The sequence below is a fragment of the Xiphophorus hellerii genome, chromosome 12 (assembly GCF_003331165.1).
Source record: "Xiphophorus hellerii strain 12219 chromosome 12, Xiphophorus_hellerii-4.1, whole genome shotgun sequence".
NCBI classification, from domain to species: domain Eukaryota; kingdom Metazoa; phylum Chordata; class Actinopteri; order Cyprinodontiformes; family Poeciliidae; genus Xiphophorus; species Xiphophorus hellerii.
This window is the reverse complement of record NC_045683.1, coordinates 3,264,386-3,284,180: the sequence shown is the minus strand read 5'-3', so window position 1 is coordinate 3,284,180 and position 19,795 is coordinate 3,264,386. Positions and strand designations below refer to the sequence as shown.

The window sequence follows — 19,795 nt, the reverse complement described above, 5'->3', positions numbered from 1 at the left end:
ATTAGTTGCCAATTGTTTCAATTAATCACAAATTGTTTCAGCCCCTAATTGTCACCACTTAAAGGTTTCTGCAGGCCTTTCATGAAACATTACTCCTGGGAAGAAAATAAACCCTCAAATAGCCAATTAATTTCCAGTCCCAATCGTTAATGGCTCCCTCTGTATTGGTGATCAGTTCTAGCTAAGAGAAAAAACAAACCCAACAAATTGAACATTCAGGTCACACGGCAGCAGGATGCTGAAGATGCAGAGCGTTCCCCAAGCAGAAATTGCCCCGTCAGGCCCAGTCATCAATCAGCCTGGTGAGAACCACAAATGTTGGTGCGTCTTTGAATTTCCTTTGCTGTTTATTAAAGACGTTTGAATTATTGAATTTCCCATTGGCCAAACAATGATGGTCTCTCACTGACATTTGGAGCCGCAAACCCAAAAAAGCTTTAGTCGATGTTGATGGTAGAATCGGCAGCTGGGGAGGGAAAGTGAGTAAAGTTTCTAGGTGATCAGATTGAGACGGAGCTGCAGCACTGACCTTTGTGTTATTATAGGAACTTGACAGCACGCTACCCCCAGTGCTGCTCTCTCACCACGCTCTAAGCTGATTATTCAAAAGACAACGCTGATCAATCTGCGCGCTCGCCGTCTCCGTGTCAGAATCCATTTCCCTGCTGGAACTCAGAGACATTGTTGGTGCTGGCAGGAAAATGGATCCAAAACCCAACGGTGTCTCACCTTTCAGCAGGATCAGAGGTCTAATCTCTCTAAGTTTAGAACTTATTGTTGTTGTTTTAGGGCATTTTTACACCTGATTGTCTGGTAGATTCGAAACGGCTCATTTTCCAGAAACATTAACCGTTTGCAGATGCGCAAACAGATACACATATGTTTGATTATACAACCTTGTCTTTTCTGGCAGCCATTGTACAGCAGTAAAACCAGCTGACGTACTGGAGCTCCTTTGGGGTTGCTAGGTAACGAGCGGAACTCTGGTGGAGTGTCTGTTGGAGCGGTCTCCGGTCCAATTGGCGTTGACATATGCATTCGGACCGCACCAGCGTTCATTTCAACCAAACAGTCCTAGATTTTTAGATGGATCAGAAGCTGAATAATAATTGCGCGAATTGGAATTCCGAAAATAAATTAGCTTAATGGAAACATGGCAATTTGGAAAAACATTCGTCATGTTTTGAGCTAGGAAGTGATGGTTTTTCGACTGTGTCGAAATGTGATCAACAGCAGGATGTTACTACTGGCGGAAAAGACGAAGAAGACGAACAGGAAGTGGTTGTAGGATGATGGCGCTGCATGTTTTTTTTCAATGACTTAGTGCATGAACAAACTTATTATCTCGTGACTTTATTTGTTTTTCTTATTTAATAGAAATACCGCAATTGAGAAATTGCGGTGGGGTTTCGAAATGAGCAGAATATCAACAAAGTTTTGCATACATTTGTCATGGAAATGCAGCTACTGTTCACTTTTTGCTCTATGTTCAATTGCATGTTCACACATTCACTCCCCAAACAAACCAGATTTTCAACACAAACTAGAGTTTGATTACTTGTAACCTTTACTGAACCAGGAACAGAATCTCACTGAGTTAAAAAATCTCTTTTTAAACAAGGCTGGTGTGAATGCACCCTTAATCTCTAAAGTCTGTTGTTTGTCATAAATGTGATGTGTATTTGGCCCAAAGTAAGAGACCATCCATGTTTATCAACGCCTCAATTAACCTGTCCAGGTTCAGATGTACGTGGATTTATTGTTGCTCTATAAGCCGAGGCAGGGCTGCAGCAGGGTGCTTTATGCAGGGACAGATTTATTGGATCCCCTCAGGGTAAATTAAATTGTTGCTGCAGCAAATCTCAACTAACTTATGTAGCTGTACTTAACAGTTAAAGACTGGGCTTCAAAAAGGAAGAAAGGCATTTCTGATATATGAATTGTTGTTTAAATCAAGAACATGCAAAGAAAAATGTTAGAGTAAAATGCGGCAGTTGTGATTATTTTGTTTAGTTTCCTCTTCATGTCATCTGCCAAAGGAAGTTTAGCTGTTTGAGACTCTAAAGGAAAAAAACTCCACGTGTTGTTTTTAATTTAATTAAATTTTTTAAAAAATCATACTCAGTTGCCCATTCCTCGGACCGCAGTGTGCTATTTTTGACAACTGCACTGTGTTTTATGTTGTAATTTTGCCCATATTACACAGTATTTTATGATCAGTTTTGTTTTCTATGTACTTGTATATAGAAAACAATATATATATATATATATATATATATATATATATATATATATATATATATATATATTTACATATATTTATATACACTTTTGGGAATCTGAACTATAAGAACATGTTAGTTGTGTCTTTCCAGTTTCTTACAGTAGCACCACGTTGTTTGTTGTGGTTCATCACCTTAGCAGGAATGCTAGGAAACCAGTAACACCAGTGGCACTGGTGTGGTTAAAACTAGTAAATAAACTGGATTGGAATGCTGCCTGTGCAACTAGACGGCAAACTGGTCTGCACAACTGACATGTATTTCACAGCCATTTTAACTTTAATCTGTTACGTGTCCTTTATTAATAAAAAATAAAACCGTTGTTACGGCTCCCCCTTTCTCCACGTACGCCCACGAACACCAGAAAAGGCGGGAATCACCATAGTAACTCATGACTCTGCGTAGCTGTTGCATAATACAGAAGGTTTTTCTTTCCATTATACACCAGTAAATTCAAACTAACAAAAGAAAAATGGATGTCAGATTTTTGAGTAGTATCTCAAATGGCACTGCTTAAATTTTCTGTAGATTTATAACAAATATAAAGTAAATTTCTGCCAACAAAGTTTTGAGATCAATCTCAAAAATGTTCTGTGAAAAAAAGAAGTGGAAAGTTTTGAGTGTCAAGTTGAAAAATTTATACTTTTTAAAAATGTTCTGAGCATCAAAAGTCAAACGTTTGACTTTTGTAATTTGAGTTTCAGAAGAAAAAAAATTCCATATTTTAAAAAAAATGTTAAAGTAGAAAATTTTGGGATTTTCGAAACTCAGAAATTTTCCACATTTTTTTCTAGAAAATTTCTCAAATTAATCTCAAAATTCCTCTTGCAAATTTCTGAGTTTTTTGGCGGAAATTGACTCCTTTTCTATGCTGTATGCTGTGGCCCTAATTCACCGTCTAATTCACTGTCAGGTTGAGTCCCTGATTTCACCTCTGACCTTGATGTGAAAGGATAAGCGAGCTCATCCGGATCACTTGTAAGAAATCAGTGAAGTGAAGAGTGAACTATTGACTGTGTTGTCTTGTTTACCGGGCTAAAGTGACTGTTGACGAATGACCTCATTAGTCTAAACTATCCACTTTAGTAATAATTGGATTTCACGAAGAGCTCTTCCTCGGACAGTCTGTCTTTCTCCTGTCGGTCTCAAACTGTCAGTGTGTTGCAGAAAAAATCTACAGAATAACAAGAAAAAGGGCACGATGAAGCTAAAAAGATCAACTACTATAAAAATAACTTCCTCACACTTAAATATGTGCATTAAATTCAGCTTTAATAAATTTAACAACTTGAAAGCAAAAATTAATTTGCATTTCTGAATCTTCCTGCTTTGAGTGTCTGTGCAACTTGTTGCAGGAAGCAGTAACTTCATAACTAAAACACATTAATAAACATTTGGCTGCATTTGTGACAGAAATATTAGGAAAAGTTTTGTTAAACTAAGTTAAATAAAGCAGACATCATTGATATATGGCCTAGAAGTGCTGGAACATGTTTTCAACCGTTTCATTTTCATTAATTATACAAAAACCAGTGGAGGACTTCGTTATGCATTAAACATAAGTTTGATTACTTGAGGCTTTTTTGCTTACATTGCCTTCAATTTTCCCAGCTTGATTTTGGAAAATAAAAAAGTAGATGCCCACATAACTTTTCTAACAATGTTAGTCAAAAGCAATAAAAGAGGAGAAAACATTTGTATTATTACAGCAGCTTATCCTGAGAAGCAGGATAAGCAGGAAAGTTCACATTAAGCCTGACTTACACAACAAAATTAAAAATTCTTGACTGATTTTCAAAACCTGAGACAACTAGATAACAATGTTTGAGTTTAAAAAAGCATAACTGAAGTAGTGCAGTTATGCTAGCTTGACTTTGACAACCTTAACATGAAGATGTGCTGCAGAATTTTGTTCTTTGGTTCAGTAAAAATCCGCACCAACTCTTTGACAGATCAAAAGTAGAGCAGATGTTTAAATCAAACACCTGTGCTAAATTAGCTACAGCAGCGATTACTTTTTTTTTGTATCCTGCCAGGGGGTCTTTTTTGTGGGCTCTAGTGTCCCTTATTTTTTGAAAGTAGGCTGACAGGAAAGGGGGAAAGACATGCGGCAAATGTCGCCGGGTCCGGGAGTCAAACCCGCGACGGCCGCGTCGAGGACTAAGGCCTCCAAACGTGGGTCGTGCTATCCCCTCTGCCACCACGGCACGCCCCAGCGATTACTTTTTAATAATCACAAAATAAACATCAAGCCTGAAAACATAAAACTGTAACGAACTGTACGCAGAGTCTGTTCCTAAATATTTAATCATATTTAGGAATTTATTGACATTTTTCACGATTTCATTGAACCAACAGTGGAGAAAATATAAAATCCTGACAATACATAAAGTTTTTCCGGGTTTTCAGATATGATTGAGATTTTTCAACGCCACAACAAATCAAAATTCTTTTAACGATAAGACATTTTTCACATTAACAATAAATAATACCACAATTGTTCATTCGTGCAGCTTTATTCCCAGCAAATCTTTCTTTTAAATGGTAAAAAAAATATATAAAAATGTGTCTGGCGCACTAAAACTTTCTTATAATTATGACGTCTTCACTAATTTACTGTTGTGTAGAACAAGGAGGCACTAATTTTAGAAAAGCTGCATTCATAATGTAAATGCAGCAATATTTCAATGCAGTTTTTAACTTAAATGTTTAGGAGTTACAGTAAACAAACATGGCCGACTGGGAAGATTGAATGGTGATAGTTTGTGAACTATCAACATTGACAGAGACTGTCATCTCTGTCAAAACTTACTGGCAAACCTGGAAGTGCGTTCACTGTCCTAAGCAGCATCTTCAGTGCTTTGCATCAACCCTTCTAAGCTGATTATGTTACTTAAGAGAAGATGACACCGCTGTCTGGCGTTTTCCACTGCAGGCTGCCAAGTGACCGTCCCCTTGTTTGACTTGAAGCCACCGTTCCTGCAGGAATACGTTTTTATACACTTTTAAAATGTTTGTCAGACATTCCTGCTGACGGTACAAGAAATAGGTGGAGTATCTTCGAATTTACTGACTGATTTGTCTATAGTTTGAGTGCATGATTTGTAAAAACTGGTTTCCTCTCAATGAGGTTATGTACTGGAACCTCGAGGGTTGCCAACTCTCAATCAAAGATGCAGATGGAGCGGCCCAAAGGAGAGGATTAACCTGAGCGCCTGGGTCAGGCCTGGTCACACAGCCCCTCCTGCACTCGGCTGTTTAACTAAATATGGAAAACATGACATTTTAGTTTAATTGTAAAGATTTTTCACAAACCACTTAAATGTTGTTTCTTCTCTGTTAAACCTTTAGAGGAGATGAAAGGTTACAAAATGATCGTTTCGCTTTTTTAAAAATATATCAAGACATAATCCTGAACTTATGATTTTATTTTATTTTTTTAAATAATCAATCAAGTTTATTGGTATGACACATTTCATCAACAAGGTAGTTCAAATTACTTTACATCTTAAAAACACAAAAATAAAAAGTTATAAGGCCAAAAATCGAGAAACCAGTAACAAACGATTTTGATAAGCGTCATCATCAAAATCATGTCAAATATTTTGGTCAATTTTCCATTTAACATGTTTCAGATGCAACTCTAACCAGGTGGGTCTATATTTAAAAGCACTCAGTGTTTCAGCTGACTTGCAGTTTTCTAGAAGTTTGTTCAGATTTGTGGCACATAGAAGCTGAATGCTGCCTCTCCATGTTTGGTTCTTATTATTAATTTTAAAATATTTCAATATCAGGGGCGTGCCGTGGTGGCGTAGTGGTTGGCGCGACCCGTATTTGGAGGCCTTGAGTCCTCGACTCGGCCGTCGCGGGTTCGACTCCCGGACCCGACGACATTTGCCTCATGTCTTCCCCCCTCTCCTTCCCCGTTTCCTGTCAGCCTACTATCATTTAAGGGACACTAGAGCCCACAAAAGACCCCCTGGAGGGGTAAATAAATAAATAAATATTTCAATATCAGAAAAACATTAAGAATTTTTACTGACTGGGTTGGAAATTAGCAGCTTTATTTACGTTCAAAATATGAATAATAAAAGGATATGAAATGTTGCACTACTTTACTTTATGCATGTTTTATGAGAATAAATAAATCTTGCAGTATTCTGGTATTGAAGGAAAAAGCCAACTGGCCAGTGGACTGCAGTCTAATTAATATTCTCCAGCTAAAATCAGCTTTTTCTATATCCAGTTTCATGATATAAAGAGCAGAACAGCAAAACGTCAAGCTATTCTGCAGGACAAGTACTTACAAATTTTATATAGTTTAATACAAATTTTAATATTATGACTGCTATAGTTACTGTCACAGTAAAACTCAGTTTATCACAGGATAAATTAAAAATGAGCTCAATAATTCAAATTTGTATAATTATTATTATTATGTCATTACCATTATATTACATGAAAATTGTCTCACATAGATATTATTTTTTATCACAATAAGTCCTGGGACAATTTATGGTTGAGTAAAATTTGTTACCATTAAAAACTGTATTGCTATAAGTGAAATAATCTGCCAAAAGGACTAGAAATTTTCATCTATATTAAGGAATTATTGACTGAAACAAGCTCCTATTTCTTGTTAAAAAAGTTACTTGTAAGTTAGTTTTGATTTATTTCAAGTGCACTAATATTTGCTGTAGACCAAAAATACTTGGTAATATTTTGTGTTTTAATCAAGATCTTTATTTTAGCAGCTGTTAGAAAATCGCCATCTTCCTAAAAATAATGACGTTTTTTGTGAAAAATAATTTAGCAAAAAAAAAATGTCCTTTTTATTGCCAGACGATGATTTAATAAAAAAAAATACTTCTGGAAAAAATCAAATAGGTCATTATTTTAGGAAGGTGGAAACTTTGTTGTAAGTACTTTTATTTCTACTTTTTTAATCATGCTGTGAGAATCTCTTAGGGTTCTGGTATTGGTTTGCTGCTACGGATGACAGATTCATATTGAGGTAGCCTTTTATGTTTAGACCTGTGTTTAATTATGTCTTCTAGTGATCGGGTAACCCAGGATGCATCTGTCATCTCGACGTTATTAGCACCCCCACTGTGCCAACAGCTTCCATAGGACAGTATGTGGTAAACACAGCTCCATTTACATGAAGTATAACGAGACAAAACGTAATCAGTTTCTTTGTTTTTTCCATTTTAAGCTAGAACTTTGGCATGTAGACTTTCTGAAAACAGAAAATCAGATCTGTCGCAGCAGATCCGAGCCTCGTTGTGAAACCGGAGAAGCGGTTTGTCAGCAGAGCGTGAAGGCCCGCAGTGCGAACGTGGTTCTGGTTCGGGGCGATGCGGTCTGAATACTGACGAGCTGGCTGCCTGTTTTTATTCGGCACCTTGGCTTCGGCCCACGTCGTCTAACTGATGGAAGCCCATTTGTGGGATGATCACACTCTTCATTTCTCCCCAATAATGGATGCAGCTCCATCCGAGGCTCCCGCCTCTCCGGGAAGTTTTCCAAGACATTGACCGTGACCCAAAGCATCAATATAGCTCTGCTGCGTTTCTCTCTAATGTTAATGTCTTAATTAAACAAAACTTTTAGCCTGGTTTGCCTTTGGTTGTCAGGGAGATAGGAAGCATTTAACCACTAAATATTTGAAAGTAAATTAATTATAATGTAATTTCATTGCTATCTTGGTCTCTAATTACTCTCAAAATGAAGCAATACACCAGTTAGCAAACTGGAGGGGAAAGAAATCAAATCAAACAAAAATTTCACATTAAGCACTTAAGTGAAGCCATTCATTGTTTTTAGGAATACTCTGGAGGTTTTGAACATGGAGGTGGGTAGCATGTCCAAAACTTTTACTCAAGAAAGAGTAGTGGTACTTCAACATATTTTTACTCAAGTAAAAATAAAAGTAGCCATAAAAAAATTACTCAAGTAAGAATAAAACAGTATTTGGTAAACAATCTACTCAAGTACTGAGTAACTGATCAAATTATCATTCATTTAATGTTTAAAAATTGCATCATCAGAAGGACCAAAATATAAAGTTATGTGGAAATTTTGGTATTTTAAGGATGAAAATGACAATAATTAATTTAAGTAACAAAAAATAACAAAATCAGGCAAAATATATATGATTATTGAATGTAAACATGGTTTTGTTGTTATTTTAGTCTTTAATAATTTAATTCTAATGTCTAAATAAAAGAATTAAATATTTTCAATGGACATGACCACCCATGTATCATGGATGTAGATATTCAAGAGCCTGATTGTCGGGTCCTGGTGGCAGCTTCAGCTCCGTCTCCATAGTAACGGACTCACGAGCCGATGTCTTGTTTAGCATCTGGTTGAACGTGGAACTGAACTCAAACCGTAAGTTTTTCATATCTTCTTTGGTTTGTTGTTTTTTTTTTTTAGTCCAGATAAATTATTCATTTCAATTTTTCTACAAACTAAATTTATTCACTGACTATGTTTGGCTGCTGTTGTGTCTATAGTTTTTAAAATGTCCTTTTTAACTATTAGTATGAAAACAAGTTAGTATTAAAGGTGACTTAACTGTTAGCCATGACCCAAAGGCTAACGGTGAGATTGATTCCAGATGCTCCTCATTGTTCAGGTTGAAATAGCATTTTTGACAAAGGAGATTGATACTGATGTATAGGTTTATTTATTCACCTCTGTTTTTTTTCCATATTTTTTTTTCCATATTTAAGCACAGAGGGGAATCCTACCGAACAGCTGCCATGATGCAACCTTAGAACGGTGGACATCGGAGATGGAGAACAGATTCTTCAATATGTATTTACTGTTGTGTTTGAAATTAGAATGTTGTAATAAAATAATTGTGTTGATATACATTGTGCTTTTATTGATATTACAAACATTAAATTGTATGGGGCAAAAATTTTATTTTTCATTGCGCCATGTGATCACAATGAATGACTAATTTTGCTATGTAGGTTGTTTGTACTGACAATAAAGGTTTGATTCAAAGTTATCTTCAAGCAGTTTTTCCATCAATTTGTAGTAATAACGTTTATTACTCAACGTGATTTTGTTAATGTATAGCCTCATAGTTCCTGTAAATAGAGACGCTTTACTTCATGTAATGTGAAATTACAGACGTGCAAATCTTTGAAAGCCATCTCTTAAACTGAATTAAATCAAAGCCTCGGGGTTTAACTTACAGAAGAAGATGAACCCTCGCTTACTGCAGCCGACATCTGTTGAGACAGATGGTAAAAATCAACCTCAGCAGGTTCCTTAATAGCTTTGGCTCAGGTTTTCTTTCAAAAGAACTGCTTTTAATTTATATAATTACACCGTCTGAAGACAGATTTTACCTCTAAATACCAATGTGTGATTGTGTTTTGGAGCAGATTTTCTCAGGACCGTGTTTTCCTGCAGTCTAATGGTGTATCGTTTATCATTTATTGTGATAAAAATGTTAATTTAAGATGATAAATTCCAGTTAATGAGGTTTAAAACCAGTCAAAACTCAATCCAGGGTGAGTGAGGTAGTTAGGGCATCAACTAACTAGCTCAATCACTCTTTGGTTACCTAGCAATAACCCACTGAGTAACAAGAAATTTTGCGCAGCAGCAGTTTTACGTTTCGCCACAGTGCCTCATAACTGCTTAAAAATGAAAACGTTGTGAAGTGAAAACTGTGGATCAACCGGAAAGGTCACACCACCATTTTGGCATTATTTTAGATATTTAAAACAAAAAATAAATTAATAATTTCGATATCGACCAATATGAAACCCTTATATGATAATACTTTTTTCAGCCTTATTATCCAGTTATAATCATCTACACACGTTTCTCACAAGTTTGAACCAGAAGTGATCCGCGCCATCACAGGAAATCCCATCTCATTATTGGGGGGGACCATAAACAGGAACATTTCTTAAGACCAATTTTTTTGGGGGGGGTCAGCAAAGTTACAGTGACATGTAACATAAAATGTGGTTTAAAAAGTTTTTAAAACACATTCAAGCTGCATGACCAAAAATGTCTAGTAATGCACATCAAACACGTGTTTTTCTCAGTAAGCAACCTGCTAAGAAGTAAAACTAAAATTCAAATGTTGCTTCTATGTGAGTTTTGTTCAGTCTCACTGATCTAATCTCTGCTACACCTTTAATGAAAATAAAGTGTTAAGGAGTAGCTCCTCTTAATAAAATTCCTCATAAGCATTGATTTATTGAAATAGCTCCCAATACAAGTTATAGGCTATTTAAATTATAACTTGTTAAGTTGCTTTATTTTTAAGCCTTTTTTAGTTTTGCTATGTCCTGGATGATTGACAACCAACAAGTAGATAGAAATGAATATCTGGGGAGTATCACAACTTAAACGTAACACTTAAAGCACCAGGGTTTATATAGAAAAATATTCAGATTTTATTTTGTGGTATTAAAGGCTCTACGTTGAAGACAATGAGAAGTAAAGGTATACATTTTTTTTTCTACCTGTTCTCAGCTCCCACACAGAGCTGGGTCCACTTGCTCAGCCTCTCCCTCCCGTTTCAAACTCTTCTAATTAACTAAAAGTTAAAAAGCTAAATATGAATTAGATGTTTGCTACCTTTGACAAAAAAGCTCAAGTCTATGAAAGTAGTGTAGCAGTTTTGCTAATAAGGCAGCTTATCATGATTCAGCCAAAGTAATGAAATAATGAACTGCAGTCTGATCTCTATTGTTAATGTGTTTCTTCTTATTGAGCAGTGAAAGTAAAAAAAAAAGGTGTTACATGTCTTTAGCTGTAAGTATTTATTTACTGGAGGGTTTAAGTTTGTGCTGCAGAGCCACAGCTAACAGCTAACAGCTAGCTCCTCACTTCACCGTTCAGCTGCTGTTGCTCCGCCTTCAAGTTGGACTGAACCATTGTTCTTACAATGGGAGGGGGACCTTTTCTCAGATAAATGGCAGATTTATTTCGTTCTTTGTTTCTTTTGCCTTTTCATATTGATATTATTTAAATGCAAACGTTTTTTGAATTATTTTTTTGGGGGGACAATTCTAGACTTTTCCATGATTGGGGGGGTCCAGACTCCCCCGCCCTACGCCTATGCTCAGGAGGCAACGAAGCACGAAGCATAGCGGATCCGTGGCTTTGAGACCAACAAAAAATAAAATAGGTGAACACTCTTGACCAATGTGTGAGAGAACGATAAATGAACAAAATGGCTACTGTCAGGATCGACCGGCAATGAGACAGATAATGAAATGATGTGGACAAGCTGCCTCTAATTAGGGTGACCATATTTTACTTTGGGAAAACCCGGACAACCTGTAGCCGGGTGGGGTGCTGCCCGCACTGACGCGGCTCAGGGATTACGTGACACGCAGCGCCGTGCGCAGTGCCCTACAATGCACTGTAAGCTATGTAATGTGTTTTGACCCAGTTGACCAAAATCCCGGACGATTTTTAAATTCCCCCCGGACATCTTTTTCGGTCTGAAAAGTAGGACATGTCCGGGAAAAAGAGGACGTCTGGTCACCCTACCTCTAATCTCACACTACAATATAGTTAACTTCTGAATGAACATGAAGAGTGTGTACAGTCAATGTCTAAACAGACTTGTAAAGTACGTCCAAACTCTTCATGTGAATAACAATGTTCTGGTGACTAGCAGAGTGAGTACATGTAGTAACAAACATTTATGCTACATGTCCGTTTTAGCTAACAGATAAGAGCTACATTAGCTAAGATAATTTTGCTAGTTCGGCAGTAAGTACTGCAGTAAATATCACTAATATTTATCTTAGTATTACACAGAGGTGGGTAGATTACTCAAAAATTGTAATCGAGTAATAGTTGTAATGTTTATATTGTTTATATATAAGTTAGACTTCTTAGCTTGTGGCTGGTTTGTTGTTGTCATAGCAACTCCATAGCAACAGATCACCAAAATGGCTGTCAGTTACAAAGTTTATGGAAGTGTGACATGAGAACTTTGTATTTTTTCCGGTTGTGTTGACCAAACTTTTATCTTTCTTTGAACTTGAAGTCAGAGGCCGAACTAAATCATTTTAAGGGCCACGGAGTGTGCTCCGGTTCCAGCAGAGGGGGAGGAAATGCCAGCAAATTTAAAATAGAAAATGGGAAACAGATAAGGGGAGCTAGAGACGGAGCGGTCTCTTTTTGCCCGTGGTTGGGTTGATGTGTGAACCCTTCTGAAAAACAGATACGACACCCAGCTCTTGTCACATGGACTAACCCCCAACCCGCTCTGGCCTAAACGCTGTTGAAGTCTTGTTGTCGACTCCGCAGGGACTGACCCAGTTCCCCCATGCTGCGGAAAGGTCGCGCCTTGGTGCTCTGAACTGCCTGCGTCTGGGCAGATTACACTTAAAAACACAAACACTGAACTCTAGGATGTGACAGGTAGGACATTAACACCTGTGGTGCAGAGAAAAAAGGAGAAAACAACAAATTGTTTCCCTGTAAATCCAGAATAAATGCTGCAAAAAATATTTCTTGTTTTTGCTTTTTTTCTCCCAAAGATAATGTTTCAGAAAATTATATTTAAAATTTTTATTAAAGATGACTAATCACACCCGCACTGCAAAAACACCAAGTTTTACAAGGTAATTTTATGTCTAATTTCTAATGCAAATATCTTAGTTAGAAATGAAATAAGACTAAACTAGTTTACTTCTCAGCAAGATATGAACATTTTTTAAGAATTTTGTTCCCAGTAAAATTACTTTTTCACCAATATTAAGGAATTATTTACTTAAAACAAGCTCTTGTATCTTGCAGTCACAATAAGAATTTTATAAATTGTAACAGAATTTCTTGCAGTAAATGATAATATTGTTTTGAGCTAATTTCCAAGTAATATAATGGCATAATAATAATGCAACAACACACTCTCAAAGATCAATAAACCGTAATTTTTAAAGGAAATTTAACACTGGAACTGGAAGACATTTTAAATATCCCAAATAAATATATAAAACAACTGAAGCTACAAGAAAAATGAATTATTTTGTAAGCAAAAGGAGCTAGTTGAGAACAAAGCACCAGACTTTTGTCATCCAGTTTTTGTAAAAAGGCAGAAAAAAAACAATAAACCATCCAAATGGAAATTAGTGAGTTTGTTTGAATTTGTCATGTGATTAATTGATTTATTGCGACAGGCCTAGTTGTGACGCCACTCTCTTATGTTCTGTTTTTGTTTTAAACATATTAATTTCAATGAGAATCTCCGTTTTTTGTTTTAATTTTTTGTTGTTGTTCATTCTCTTATTTAATTGGTTAGTTTGAAAATCAAAATAAGTTAGTTTTGTATGCACTGATTGGTGAATTTATATTTTAAAAAAAAGAAATAGATATTTTCAGTTGTTTTTTGGGGGGCAGTGAGACAAAGAAGTGTTGTCAACCAGTTAGCAATAAGTGTGGGAGGGGCGTCTTTGCATTAAGCTTTGTACCATACAGTCAGAGAAAACTCCCATTAAACCTTGAGAACAGTTTGCTAATGATAAATCTACTTTGCAGCTTTCTCGCTCTAAAGCTTTAGATGTTAAATTTGCTAAAGCGAAATGTGACTTTTTTTCTTATTAGGTTTTTTAAAAGAATTTGCACCCAAATGGGTTCTTGCCAAGCAACCTCATTCAAAACACACTTCCAGCTGTTTCCTCACAGCTCCCGAATGCTCTGCTTGTACCATCCTCTTACAGAAGTGCGTCTTTTGATACAATTAGTCGAATTTTAAAGATCGCATGTGTTTTTCTGCTCTCATGTAACAGCTTGTACAACAAGTTCCCAATAAACAAAGATCGGGTGTTATAAAAACTGCCAAGCTTGCTCTCTGATGTGTTCCTGCTCGTCCTGCAGCATTTCTGAGCTTCATTTTATTTCTTATCTGCTGCCAGCCTTCTGTGTGGAAACCTTGACAAGGTGGAGGAACAAGTATGCACAGCAAGAGCAAAACGTACCCCAGGGCATCATCTGCTGGCATTCCTGCGCTCAGCTCCTTAATGTCAACTAACTTTCCTCTCTTTCTTTCTGTTTCAGTCATTTCAAGGCAGCCAAGGAAGAGCCTACCTGTTTAATTCAGTGTAAGTATCTGTCTTTATTCTTTAAAAACTTATCTTCAGATTTATCTGTGATTAGTTAAAGTTGACTACTCTCACAAATGGTTTATTTAGACCTGAGTTTGTTGTTTAGGGTGTTTGAATTCCCTAATCGATTTGTTATTTAGAAGAGGAGCTAAAGGTGTTTTTACAGCTGATAGTCCAGTAGGTTTGGTTCAGTTGTTAAAGTCTCAGCTGCTGCGGTTCACTTTCACACTGCACTATCAAACGAACCAAATCCTTTGAAAAACCTGTACCCTCATGCTGCACCAAGAATCATTAAAGGAGGCAACACAAAATCCTCAGAAGACACTGAGCACAACTTCCTTCTTCAAAAATGGAGTGGCTTCAGATTTTAGCAGACTTTTCTTTTGTCTTTGGTCAAAGGCCACTGGTCATTTCTCCCACTAGCCTAGACTCATATGTTTGTTTTGGTTGCATTTACCCAGAATGCCTTGCGCGGTAGTCCACGTCCAGCTTTTGGAGCGGTCTCCGGTTCGCTTAGCATTCACATGTGAATATGAACCGCACCAACATTTACTTCAACTGAACTGACAGCCTGGTTTTTAGGTGGACCAGAGTTTCCTTTTTTGTCCAGATCAGGTTGCATTCTCACTTCCCCAAATGAACCGGACTTTCTAGGCAAATGAACTGTAGTTGACTTAAATTAAACTAAACGGCTGGTGTGAAAGCACCCCAACTGAGCCACTCGGCAACAAAGAAACCAACATAAGGCACAAACAGAGATTTTAATTTTTGAAGACTTGTTCAGTGGTTTGAACTTTGTTATATTTGGAGGACAAATGATGCCATTTAAGCTTAAAATTCACATTATTTCCAGAAATCTTGAGGGTTTCTTTATCTTTTTTTTTTATTGGGGCTGGCAGCAGGCTTTTGAAGACTGAGTAGGATTGCTGTTGTAGTTGTGTATACATACCAGATTTATCTGTGCTCTCTGTCGGGTGATTTTCTGTCCAGTCTGCAGAAACATCATCCATCTTTTTAAACCTAATAATAAAACCTGTAGTGGTTTATGACTTGGTTTACTTCTGTTTGGGTCTTCAGTCTTAATGAAACACACAGACGTCGATCCCCAAAGGCCAAAGACATTTTTAGGTGTCACCATGCAACAGCTTTGTGTCTGCGGACTCTGAGTTACATTGTTCTCACTTGGTGCAATGAATTGAATGAAAGAAGCACTCCAGAGGCCTGACGGGATGAATAGCTCAATTCAAACACTCACTTTTAAAAGTCAACATGTGAACAGCGTGAAAAATGTTAAGGTGGTTTTGAAGTTCACACCAAATATATAAATTACTCTTAATTCTATAAAATATTGTTTGTCTTTTGTTGCTTCATCTCAGTGAAATAGTGTCTCAAAGCCTTGTTGGTAGACCAAATTGAAGGAGAGTTGGAAAGTTTCTTTAACTTGGTTATTATACATGCTGTACATCACTGTACAATAAAAGCTAAATCACTGTTCTGCACTAATCAGTCCGATTTGCACAACTGCACTGTGGCACACTTGCTGTACATATATTTACATATACATATCTGCATTTTTTTGAATCCTTGCAAGGACTGCTCTAAGTTGCTTTTTATATTAACAACATTTTATATTTTATTTTTATTTTTTATTTTATTTTATCTACAACTACTACTCAGTGGTAGTTGTTATTGTGTCTTGTCTCTATGCTGTAATTGCGAAGTAATTTCCCTGCTGGGATGAATAAAGTACTTCTATTCTATTCTATTCTATTCTATTCTATTCTATTCTATTCTATTCTATTCTATTCTATTCTATTATTATAGAAGTGTTTAACTGCCAGAGCTGGGAAAGAAATTCAGGACCTTTTTCTCGTTTAAACAAGAGATTTCTCAGTTGGTTGCGTTCAACTGGTACCTCGTCTAAACGGCAAAGTTTTCTCATTTAAACTTGATACCACTTTGGTAATCCTAACTATATAAATAAACTGAGTTAAATGAAAAATACTAATTTCAAACAGATTTTGAAATGATTTTAAAATGTGGTAGATCTGCCTTTAGTTAAAGGGGGCGTGTTATGAAAAATATACATTTTGCACGTTTTATATTTCCATTTGGGTTTCTACTGCTTCTAAAAATAGCCCAAGCACTTAAAGAAAACCACCCAGCTGGTTTTTTGCAGTAAGTTTATGTTTTTTGGTATCTGGAAATCCAAAAAACCACTGCATGTTACCTAGCAACCCTAGCGAAGCCCAGCCTCGTTACTTAGCAACCCTGATTTATCAGCTGTTTTCTTTTTTTAAAGTAAAGTAGAAATCTATTTCCCTGAAAACGCATATAAAGAGCTTGAAAGTGCTTGGGGGATAAAAACAATTTCTTGGACTTTGAGATTTATTTTTTATTCCAATTAACTCGTTAAAAACCTTTCATAAGACGTTATGGTGTGCGAATTTTATTTTTAAATACCTATATAGAAATTGTAGGTGTTTTAGCATATTTCTTTGTAGATATAATTACATAAGTTGCATGAGGAATAGCTTCACTTTATTTTATTTTAATTATTATTTACCCCTTCTACACTGCAGAGAAAATATTAAGATTTCAGCTCACTGAGATTATCGGATCTTCTGGTTCAACTGTTGTGTTTGGTTGTACTGGAAAACAATGTTTGTGCTAAATGTTGGGTTTGAATTGGTAATGGAACATTTTATATAAATAATGAAATACCCAACCTACGTAAAGAACCTGTAATGTTGGGTTTTTAATAACATGTAACGTCAGAGGAGTAGACAGATAATTAATATTCTTTTAGAAATATTAGTTTTTCAAAATATTTATTTTTCTGCTAAAGTAGATGTCTTAATTGAATTTTCTCTTCCTGTTTTCAGGGTGAATGTGGGCTGCGGGCCAGCGGAGGAGCGGGTTCTCCTCACAGGTTTACATGCTGTGGCTGATATCTACTGTGAAAACTGTAAAACCACCCTGGGCTGGAAATACGTAAGTCCCTTATCGCTGCGCCATATTGTTGAGCAACAACGTGGCTTTTCTGGATGTCAGGATGGAAAATATCATGACGTTACAGGTCAAAAGAGCAAAGTAACCTCCATTAATGCAGCACTCTTTAACGCCATGCTGACACTTTTGTTCAGGTTTGTGCGATTGAACACTTTTGTGGTTTCCCAGCACACAACATAATTACAGCAGCAAAAAAGGTTGGCTTGCAGACAGCCAGACTGGTTCCTCAGAGAGTCTGCGGTGATTAAATGTCACACCGTTTTGAAGAGCTCTGTTCCGGTAATTGTCTGAAAAGACGAAAGAGGAGTGTAAAATAAGTGAGCAAAGTACAAGACGGGGACTCCTTCAGTGACAGAAACGATCAGATCGCGGCAGGGGAGAGCTGCTTTACAAGGAGAAGCAGAACGAAGAGCGAGGATGCTGACGCACGAGACTCTCCGTGGCGCCCGCCAGAAATCACACAGTCCTTAATGAGATGTGATGTTACATCCGAGAGATGATTTTTGTCGGAAACTATTTTCTGTTTTCATGTTGTCACCAAAAAGCTCCCTATCTGTTCCCAGACAAAAATGAGGCCGTGTAAAAAAACGCATCGCAGTCGCAATAAATTGCATGATAAATTAAAACAATCTCAATAATTTCTGTTTGCATGATTCATTGTTTTTTTTTTTCTTTCTACCAAAAACTGGATGACAAAACTCTTCATTCAGGTGATATGGTCTCAACTAGCTCTTTTTTGAAGGACAATTTTGTTGAGACTTTATTAATTTATTTTGTTTTTGTTTATTTTGGATGTTTAAAACATTTTCCAAGTCTAGTGTTAAATGTTCAGTATAATTTAAAGTTGAATGATCTTTGAGAATGTGTTATTGCATTATTATCCCATTACCATAATATTACTTGAAAATGGTCTCAAAACAACAATATTATTGTTTATCGCTCAGCAACATTTGCTATTGTGACAGGCCTGGCCATGTAAAAACGTGTCTCTTTGTGTTTGTGCTTTGAAAAAAGACAAAGTGGGTTTCATAGTTTTTAGCCGTTAAAAATGTCACTGATTTCAAAAATTGCCCCAAACTTTGCTACATTGTTTTTAAATGGGATGTACAGTATATTACTGGGAAAGCTAAGAAAAATCTTCAATACGTTAGCAGTTTTAAAAAGTTTAAAAGAAATCGACGCTTTTTTTGCAACCACCATACGCGAGTCGTGAGTACTACCAGTAAGTTACCAGCTTACTAGTGCACAAAATAGCACTGCTAACTAGCCAACAATGCTAACGGTTATTTTCAAATTGCCGAAAACGGCAGAAATTGTGTTTTAAACATCCAAATCAACAATATTGTGTCTACACGCTCATGTACTCCAACATTCCCAAATGTTTGGCTAGAAAAATCACTAAAATGCCTTTCTTATGCCTTAATATGCCATGCTAATGTACATTTATACATTACATGCAGTTATTTAAAGCATACATTCACAATAAAAGTTATACACAATAGAACCAATTGAAATCCAGATACATGTAATCCGGTTCAATCCAGTTTAATCCATTTACAACTGAGACCACTAATCAGATTCAGAGTGAAATCCAATTACAAACACTGTTTTAGAGATGCACCGATAGCTTAAATAGCGACCAGTAATCACTAGATTTTCAGCTTGACTGGCTTTACTGGTGACTGACTTACCTGAGTCAAATATATATATATTTTATTATTATACTGCACAAATGTCATTTCTTTAATTTCACATGCAGTTATATAGATTGTTTTTTACATTGACATGATTATCTCAATTTTCTATGAGAAGAATATTAATAAAATTTTAACTATAGTTGAGTAGCTGGAAGGAAAAGCTCCAATCTGGGGGACCAGATTTGCAACTTTACATTTTCAGCTGCTGTACTTCGCTTTCACAGTCAAATGACTCACTTTGAAAAACCTGTTCCCCTCCTCACCTGTGGTGGCGCTGCAACAAGAACCACTGAGAGAAACGGCATAAAAACCTCTGAAGAAGACCGAGTGCGATGTCCTTCTTCATAAAATGTGAACAAAAATGGAGTTTTGTCACCGTTGTTGGATTTCTCTTTTGTCGTTGATAAAAGACCTCAAGCTATTTTCACACTAGTGTTTGTTTTAGTTGTATTTACCCAGAATGCCCTGCTCTGTAGTTTGCTTCCTGCTTTTGGAGCAGTGTCCAGTCCACTTGGCGTTCACATATGCATTCAAAGTGCAGAGTTCACTTCAACCAAGCCGAGACAGGGGTTTTTAGTCGCGTTTTGGTCCGCAACAGAGTTTGATTGGCATTCACACCTTCCCAAACGACAAAACCTTTTAGGGAAACAAACTGGAGTTTGATTAAAGAGGACTAAACAGGGCTGGTGTAGATGCACCC

At 36.6% G+C, this 19,795-nt stretch overlaps 1 protein-coding gene across 5 annotated transcripts in view; it reads left to right on the top strand.

Annotated features, from left to right (window-relative positions):
• Window positions 1–19,795, top strand: part of ypel1 (yippee-like 1) — a 40,010-nt gene that overhangs the window by 13,529 nt on the left and 6,686 nt on the right. For all 5 annotated transcript variants that reach the window (XM_032577888.1, XM_032577889.1, XM_032577891.1 and 2 more), the window contains exons 3-4: window positions 14,340–14,383; window positions 17,272–17,380. In XM_032577888.1, the coding sequence (XP_032433779.1) occupies window positions 14,340–14,383; window positions 17,272–17,380 (153 nt within the window). The remainder of the gene's footprint in view (window positions 1–14,339; window positions 14,384–17,271; window positions 17,381–19,795) is intronic.